The sequence below is a fragment of the Diadema antillarum genome, unplaced genomic scaffold (genome assembly GCF_040938485.1).
Source record: "Diadema antillarum isolate AM-2024a unplaced genomic scaffold, OU_Dant_1.0 scf00000014, whole genome shotgun sequence".
Classification (NCBI taxonomy): domain Eukaryota; kingdom Metazoa; phylum Echinodermata; class Echinoidea; order Diadematoida; family Diadematidae; genus Diadema; species Diadema antillarum.
The window spans coordinates 5,967,111-5,976,936 of record NW_027270903.1 but is presented as its reverse complement, the minus strand read 5'-3'; the positions used below and the strand labels follow the sequence as shown (position 1 = coordinate 5,976,936).

The 9,826-nt window shown below is 36.6% G+C and overlaps 1 protein-coding gene across 1 annotated transcript; it reads left to right on the top strand.

Annotated features, from left to right (window-relative positions):
• The first annotated feature begins 485 nt into the window (after positions 1 to 485).
• Positions 486 to 1,286, top strand: LOC139722276 (UDP-GlcNAc:betaGal beta-1,3-N-acetylglucosaminyltransferase 7-like). The gene has a single exon (XM_071633589.1). It carries the CDS (start codon positions 486 to 488, stop codon positions 1,284 to 1,286), a length of 801 nt encoding a protein of 266 aa, XP_071489690.1.
• The last annotated feature ends 8,540 nt before the right edge of the window (positions 1,287 to 9,826 follow it).

Below are 9,826 nucleotides of genomic sequence, written 5' to 3'. Positions count from 1 at the left end.
TGGAGAGTAGGAATAAATGCAGCATGTACGCATACGATACTGTACAAAGACAGGCACCGTCAGTGACCGTGTGGAAATACTATTTTTGGTCTGGGAAGATACATAACTGCACGTATACCTGTACTGACAGACAAGAAAGAAAACAGGGATTTACATTAGATAACACTTCTTCGTGTATCAGCTAGCCACAACGATAAGACCCAGAGGATCACCCGGTCAGTATGGATATATTGCACAAGGCAAGTTTCAGGGCTAATCATCGTCTGTGCTTGGTTGCCTGTCTTGTTGCTTTGACCTTCATGTGTACTGCTGTCATCTCGAGTGAGAACAGTCATCTCAAACAAGTTATTTTGAGAGCCGAACGTCCGAGTGTGTCAAAAGCCCGACTGATACCGACGAAGCAAACACACGCTAAGGGTCTCTACCTCCAAGAACCAATCGATGATCACAATTACCAATACTTCCATAACCCTTTAAACACTTGCATGAAGAAAGAAGAACCGTCGGATGTTTTCATTCTGTTTCTGGTTACATCGTCACCCGTCAACCATGAACGACGCCAGCTGATACGCCGCACCTACGGGAGAAACTCGTCCTGGCCCTTCGATAAACGAGGAAAAATAAAGACTCTCTTCATTCTCGGAGTCACGGACAAGTCTATACAGGAGGTCATTGATGACGAGGCCTACCGTTATGGGGACATCGTCCAGGAGGACTTCACAGACAGCTACCACAATCTTACGCGCAAAACTGTGGCGGCGTTCAAGTGGGCCAACCGATATTGTCGCCATGCCAACTTTGTCATGAAACTGGATGATGACGTCATGCTACATCAGAAGCGACTATTGGAACTCCTTCAGGATCAACCAGCCGTGAACTTCTCGGCAGGTGAAGTGCTCGTTAACACTCCCGTAGTGCGGAAAGCCAAGAGTAAAGATGGCAAATGGTATCTTTCGGAAGAATATTACCCCAGCCAAACGTATCCTCCTTATATGAACGGCCATATCTACCTGTTATCCAGTGATCTGGTGGAAGCTGTTTATCAAACTGCCGTCCAGACGCCCCTCTTTCCCTGGGAGGATGTTTTTGTTGGAATATGTCTCCAAAAGTTGCGTGTGAAATTAACACCAATCAGTTCATTCTTACGTGTCAACTACCCCAGATTTGTCGTGGATGATGACAAAAAGATGGTCGCAAAAATGAAGCATTTTTTCGCAGTTGCTGACATTTCCCTATACCTCATGCTGGAGCTGATGTGGAGAGCATTTCGGGTGGAAACACTTTAGCCTTCCTTCCAAACACACTGCACCATGCATTTCGTCTTTTCGTTAAAATAACGGAAGGGGGCGTTAGGAACCAATATCACTATGTTAGAGTTTGGATTTGAGTTCGGATCGTGAATAGTGAAGGTGAATATATATCATTCATATTGGAAGCAGATATGAGGTCAACACGTGGTAAAACGATTTTCAAATAGTACATTACTATTATGTTCCTGCATGTACACACAAGCCCTTCTATTTCAAATGGTTTTTTTTTTCTGTGAAAGTGGAATGTAATCGTCTGGTTTTATTTTCTTTCTTTTTTCGGTGTGTGTGTCTGTGTGTGTGTGTGTGTGTGTGTGTGTGTGTTTCCAGCTAGGAGGTATCCCTTAATATTACGAAATGAAATAGCGCCAATACATAATATCCAGCTAGGAGACATACATAGAATACTGCAAACATATAAAACATAGTGGTAGATCTACAAAAGTTGGAATATGGGAATGAATGCTAAAGAAATATGAAGGAACCTACTAAAAAGCAAGCTTGTGTAGCGTAGGTCCCAATTAAATTCGAGCTACAGATTGAGATGAGGAGCAGGGGTACAACAAATGACCGAAACATAGAGAAAAAATACCCCCAAAAAACACCAAACAAAATTATACACTGATATTGTAAATTCTTCTCTCATGCAGGCCTGGGGGTCGGATAAGCCACATGCTGTAAACGGATGAGCCGTTATCTCTTTGGCAGTAATAACAAATGTGAATTTGTTATTACAGTAATAAAATTCTTTTTTTTTTGGGGGGGGGAGGTAGATTTGATACCAAATCAATTATTTCCACGTTATATGCATAGGAGTCATAACCTATGTTGTTTGGATTTGTAGTTTACGTTCAAATTTATGAAAGCGCATTAACTCTTTATGTGCCACGTTCGCACACCCGACTCAGTCGACGGCGTGCCAACTTCGCATATCCTGCTCAAACGCACAAACTTGCCAAAAACGATCGATAAATCGCCAAAATGCCCCAGTACAATGCAATGGAAGAGTTTCTCGCGATTCCATTCTTGTCACAGGTAGCTTGCATTTTATGTGATGATTGACTATCAAGGGGAGTTCCTCTGGCACTGGTTTGTGTGCAAACGTCATGCCTTTCATACAGTAATGTAGCTACATACCACTTGTCATTACCTTTAGAAAGAAAGGTCATCATTAATTAAGAGTACAAATTACATCAAGACAAAGTTTGACTTTTCTTTAAGAGAGACATATTCTCAGCGAGGTTGATCCCAAAAGAAGAAAAATAATAATTTCAAATGAAGAGCTTGATCGCAAAGCAGGTTGTGTACATTTCTGGTTGAGGCGAGGATTTAGCTGTTAACGTTTTGAGAGATATTCAGAAACCACTCTATGAGACGTCAAAGAGCATGCAATTCTAAGGGATATCAAAAGTTTATTTGATGAAAATCGGCTTGGAAATGGCTGAGATATCCAAAAACAAGGTGAAACAAAGAGATCCTAATGAAAGACGTGGCCTGTCGCCTTTTGTTATTATCACTTTTTTGGATATCTCAGCCATTTGAAAACCAATTTTCATCAAATAAACGTTGAATCCTTCTTAGAATTACATGCTCTTCAATACTGCATAAGAGGTTTTTCATTATCTGACTTAGGAATGTTCAAAACTTGAATCCCCACCTCATCTAGTACCTTTAAGAGCAATTTTCAGCCTTCTTAAAATACGTTCATCATTACTTACAAAAGGAAACCAATGCTTTCCATTGATACCTTTACTTATTTTTTTTTATACTCCTAGTATTTTGTCTTTGTCCGCAGCACCGAGTTATTTAATGGTACCGTTATATTAAACCTATAGCATTCTTTTTCAAACACGGCAAGATATGTACTGTCTGGTTTAAGCGATATTCATGTGGTTTATTAGTTCATTCTTTACATTGATTTTTGCACTGGTATAATTTCAGTTGGTCAAGATAAACATATCCGTTCTCCGTATAATTCCATGCCTATGAATTCGGGAACCTACAGTTTTACAAGCGTCATTGCTTTTATGTAGGCCCCATCATATTTCTGACATTTACCATGTTTAGTTGTGACATCCTCAGATGATATGACCATATACATTTTGTGTTAGGGAGCCTAAGTATACTTTTATTTTTTTTCTTTCTTCTCCAATCAAAAGATTTGGTTGCATATATTTGTATTCTTGTTTATTGTCAATCATTTTGTAATCCCATCACTGAGAAAGTGGATGTATGAAAATAAACTTGAACTAAAGTTGAACTAAACTTATTTCATGAAAAGTGATATCCTTGAAGTGATGATTAAAAGTGTCCAACATTGTCTCATCATTTCAATTATTTTAACTTTAATCGCAAAAGTGAGTATTTAAAATCAACAACAATAGAGATAATCCGTTCGAAATAAAACTTTTCAAATACCGATGATATTTCCGGCGGTCTTCTCGACCAATTTCGCACTTTTGTCACTTCATCCCTTATGTAACAAACACACGGTCACACAGTGTGGTTTATATGAAAATGTCCCGATTTCACACAGTAACTGATATCGGGACATTTTCACATAAACCACACCGTGTGACCGTGTATTTGTTCCAAGGGCTGGGATAGAGGGTTCATTTAATTTAGCAAAATCCTCGTTATCGAACAGACTGTCTTGCAAATTGCAACTTGTGATCCATTTAGCACTTCGATCAATGGAATTTCCACATATGACTTTCAAATTTCCAAAACGGGTATTAACAAATTGGCAGGTATCAGTACTTTAAGCCGAAAAGAGTATTCCAGTCAGATAAGTTCCAAACATATTCTTTCATGTTAATTACATTTTGAAAAAAAAAGTGTGAACATCTAATCATGTGTATTCCAATGCGACTTTCTTTCACCAAACACACTGCACACTGCAGTGCGTTGATGAAAAAAATAGTATAGTTTTGACCTTATATAATTCGAGTTTGATGTTCTGTAACGCCCCCTTCCTTTCATACATAACATTATAGACCTACAGGTACATGTACCAGAGTTACAAATTCAATTCATCTTCTTACAGTCATAGCAGCACAAGTTAGATACAGACGTATATCTCAAGAAGAGAGAGAAAGAATTATAGACATGATAGAAGCATTTTAGGATCATAACCTTGACTACCTAATTGTGGCTGACACACCCGAAACAAAGTGCTCAACGGCCAGATCAGTTTTGGCAATATACACTGTAACTTCGGACTGGGGGCGTAATAAACACATTATGATATAAGACTATAAAATGAATTCGAAAGAACGAGTGCAGCATCTAGGTAATTACCTGACTATATCACTGTAAATTGAATGCGCTATCCATTTTTGCTCAAACAAAATATACACACCTGTCAGCCACAACGAGCGATGGAACTTTTAGCTAAATGTCATGTGATGGCCGAGGAACCAATCGAATAGCTACATCCCTTTTAGCAATAGAAATATTTAAAAAAAATACATAAAGAAAGTTAATGTGTGAATGGGTTCCCACTTTCCGGTCAAAATCCTTACTTTACAAGGCGTTGGTGTTTAAGTTTCTTGTGCACAATGTAATTTACGTTTTCCCGTCCAATCTCATCAGATTTGCATTCGATTTAACGAGAAGGCGTTTAAATTCAAGCCATTTTCGTCAACGCTCTGCTTCGTGTTTCATTATTCTTTGATCATTCAATTTCGTTTCATGCCATACCATTTAGACTCTATTTCATTCAATTTAGAAGAAAATTCATTCAAGTTAAGGACTGAAAGTGGCATTCAATTTCGCGCCAAGTGGAAATTTCAATTTCACTTTTAGGAACACAACTTTGAACTTTAAACATTCAAAATAAATCAACATAAACGAACTCTGTTGAATGTCATTCATACCGTATTTATGCACGTCAAATTCGCATTTTCACTGGCAACATGATTTCATCATATAGTTTAATCTTTTTTATGGAGCACTTGTGTGTAATCAATCAATTTCAGTCATATCTTTCTTCCAGTTTCAATTCGTTAATTATATATGTAACACTTACGGAATGGTCATGCTTCTCAAATTTTTACACGACCTAGTCGTCCCGATGCATAATGTATGTTGTGGACCCCAGTCCTTAGTGGATTATTTTTACCCTCCTCACAATATATACGTCGCTCGATCCAGGCGTAGAACGTTTTTGTTGTTATTTGTTTGTTTTTTAAGTATATCGACAGTAATATACATTGATATGTTTTAAAAATGGAGCGCCGTTTCGTGCTTTCTATCCATCAAGTGTTATTTCCTATATTTGATTTGATTTCATATCATTTCATTTGTTTCATTTCATTTCATTTATTTCATTTCATTTCATTTCACTTCATTTTTTTTTTCATTTCATTTATTTCAACACGGCACATGATTCAGCCAGACGGCTGTTCTCCCTCATGTCCGTGGATCATGAGGGAAAAAAAAAAAGACATTAACGTATTTCAAAACATATACACAATCATATTCATGAAAACATAAAATAACATACAATTAGATGAAACAATTCACTATATATATATATATATATATATATATATACACTCAGCAAAAAAAGTAAGTTCCCCCCTAGCATTTGTGGATATATCTCAAAAAGTATTCAACCGATTTTCATAATTCAAACGGAAATGGATAAAGAATTTTATTACTCATAACATGAGTGGAAAATCATTGCCACCAGATATCATTATTGGTGTGAAAAAATGCATTTTATGTCAAAATGCATGGAAACAAAAGTTGCACTTTAGTGATTTGCAATGACTTTTACACAAATAATCAAACAATCACTCATGATTCTGAACATTTAAGCATGGGTTATTGCATATTTCTCTATCTCTTTCTTTTTATGAGCATATAGTGAAGTATTTGATAATTGATATGTCCACCACCCGCAATGACCAGCCGCCATCTCCTCCTCAAACTGTTAACTAAAGTTTGTACTTGGCGCTGCTCAACGTTGGTCTATGCTCTCTGCAAGATGCGCTGAAATTCTTGCAGTGAAGTGTCATCTTTCAACTTCTTGCTCGCTTTCCACTTAATGATATCCCAAAGATTCTCTACTGGATTACAGTCAGGGGATCTTGCAGGCCACTCCATACGTTCGATGCCATTTCCCTCAGCAAACTGATCTACAACTTGAGGGCATGATGCAAAATGCCCACAGGCACATTAATGTGATCAACCTGAATTGGAATTACAAATCACATGGGTTCTACCAATATTTTCATATTGAGAAGGCCTATTGTTCAAAAAGTATGCATAACATCTGTTTAATAGGGAAGCACATTGTACCTGAAGAAATTCCTGAGAATTACACAATTTAAAAAGATCATTTGATAACTTACATAGGAAATGTATACAATATACTCTCTATGGCCTAAAGTGCAACTTTTTTCCCATGCATTTTGACATAAAATGCGATTTTTTACACCAATAATGATATCTGGTTGTAATGATATGCCATTCATGTTATGAGTTATGAAATTCCCTATCCATTCCCGTTCGAATTATGAACATCCGTAAAATACTTTTTGAGATATATCCAAAAATGTTAGGGGGGAACTTACTTTTTTTGCTGAGTGTATATACACATATATATATAGATACATGTATACATATACATATATATACATATATAATATATATATATATATACACATATATATAGATACATGTATACATATATATATATATATATATATATATATATACAGGAAAAATTGACTACATGCTCGGTTTACTTGAAAAAAAAATGAATGAGGGATACAATGTCCTTTTGGTGTCAGATACAAATTAAAACTCTGTCTATAACCGCTCAGAATAATTAGTATTTGCTGTTTTACATATGTTGGCAATGAATTCAATAATTATGGGCTTTGATAACTAATAAAACTACAATGTACTTTGCCTAAAGCAGGTTTTGATATACCAGTATAGTAACTTGAATATCAGTGTTGTATTCCTAAATCTCAGTGTTGTATTTCTTCAATCATAATCAAAGATTTTCAACTCAAACGTCAACGGGTTAAATTATTAACGACTACATACATTGTTTGAAGTTTAAAGTTTTGAAGTTTTATTTGCAACAACATTTTGAATACGTACATATAAGAATCATAACACAATTGTATCTACATACATATGTAAATATATATATATATATATATATAATATATATATATGTATATATATACTTATATGTTACTCCTTTACAATATAGCATGATTAAATGATGATATTTGAGAGTCGAATACGATACATGTAGCATAATTCTACAAAGTTGCTGCTGTTAACAAGGAAACCAAAAGTTAGCACAAGTGCTAGTCGAGATTGGTCACCTTGATCTTCATACTAACAGCTAAATACAAAAGAAAAATTATTACATGGTTAGTTGTGGAAAGCATGTTTGTTTCTTCTCATTTCACTCAAGTGTGTCAACATTAATTCGTGAGTATAACAGTTTAGTGGGATATCTCGAATTTACCCGCAACACTGATTTTAGAGAAGGATTTTGAAGAATTTGAAGACGCTTTATGTTTAGTATTTGACCATATATAACATTACAATAATCACAGTTACTTTAAATGATGGAGAAATGTAATGGCCGTTTCAAATGTTTTAAGATGTCTCATTCTCTTCAAAGGGGGTGGTTAGTAATTTATCAGTGGGAATGTTGGGGAATGATTGTTCCAATCCTTGCGGGATATATTTAAGAGTACATTATATATCTTTAATTATACATATTTAAGTAATATGCAGTTAATTGCTGTCACTGTTCAGGCATGCTAACCTGGAAACATTCAACTGCACATTACTTGAATATGAGACCATTCTGAAGCAAATAATTTTCACACAACAATAGATATATAATGTACTCTTAAATGAATCCCACAAGGATTGGAACAATCATCCCCCAGCATTCCCACTGAATCCCACTGATCAGCTACTAGACATCCCCTTTAACAATTACAAATTTCTAACAGTGGGTTTACGTAAATGTTCAATATGATAGCTCCAGTCTCGTGACTGATCAATATACACTCTAAGATATTTACAATGAGGAACTTGAATTATTCTCTAACATTGGTTACACTCGCATTCAATTTCACTTGTTTAACGTTTTTCTTAAACCCTATCAGCATAGTTTCACATTTTTCCAAATTGAAGGCTAATCGATTACACGCCAGCCAATCTGCAATACGGGTCGTATCCTTCGATCTGTTTCACGTTTTACCAGACACATAAATACACGTGTCGTCAGCGTATAATGTAGGCGATGAACATTGTTAGCAGTGAAGGCAAATCAGTGACAAAGATTGTAAACAACAGTGGAACAAGATTGGACCCTTGCAGGATTTCACATGTTACACCAGGTTATTTCGATTGAAAACCATTCACCTCAGTATATTGTGTGCGATTATGAGGTATTCCTTAAACCATTCAGAGGCTTGCGGGGCCATGCAAATCATTTGCAGCTTATTTCCCAGTTTAGCGTGGTCCACCGTATCAAAGGCTTTTCTTAAGGCTGTTATGACAATTCCTGTCATCCTACCATCATCCATACAGGAGAGCCAGTCTTCTGTCATTTTCAGTAGCGTGGCTATTGTTAAATGTTGAGGGCGAAAACCTGACTGGATTTTGTTAGTGGCGTCAACTGAATGCACATCTGTAGGAGTACAAGCATCTGCACAGCAGACTGGAAATTGGTTGGTAGTTATTGATATATACGTCTTCTTTCTTTTTTTTGTTCTTTTTTATAAACAGGGATGATTTTTTAATGATGATTCTCAGGGGAATAATAAACGCCAAATAAAATCAAACAACAACAGCAACAACAACCACAACAATAACAACAACAACAACAACAACATAATGTTTCCATTCGTGCCACAGTTATACTAGCGGAGAGGGTATATAGGAAGCACACTGTTTCATCTCCCGACGAGCTTAGTTTCGACAGATGCCTCGAGGAAATCCTTTCGGGAAGCCGTACGATCGTTGATGATGCAACTTTCTTTCAAGATATCCGTCTGCACAGCACTTGTGGGGAATGTCTCACCTTTGTTACTTCTGGTGCATGTCATCAATTGGCATCTTCGTTGTTTCACTTTACATAACAACCCTCATAGCATACTTCCTTTGTTGCCACGTAGAACAAATACGTTCTGTTCAACGCGATGCAATTCAACCTACATTTCGTGGCTAAAAGTGCGCAAGATCCATCCAATACCATTTGAAGACGTGTGGCGACGGAGAAATGATGAGAAAAGGACGTTTACAGAGACAGACACCGTTCGAGGAATCTATTCCAGTTGGGACGTAGTCTCTGTGCATTTGCCTACGCTGTAAATAGAACAACAAGAAAAAGAAGAAGGAAAAGAAGAGAGTAGATATTTGTATTTTGGCCTAATTCCCAATATTCACTTGTCAGAGACTGGAAGACGCGGAGGATCAACCGGTCAGTATGAATATCTTGCGCAAACAATGTCTTGTATGCCTTCCGC

Excerpts from the sequence above, each read along its gene's own strand:
- LOC139722276 (XM_071633589.1), top strand. The coding sequence starts at position 486 with ATGAAGAAAGAAGAACCGTCGGATGTTTTCATTCTGTTTCTGGTTACA.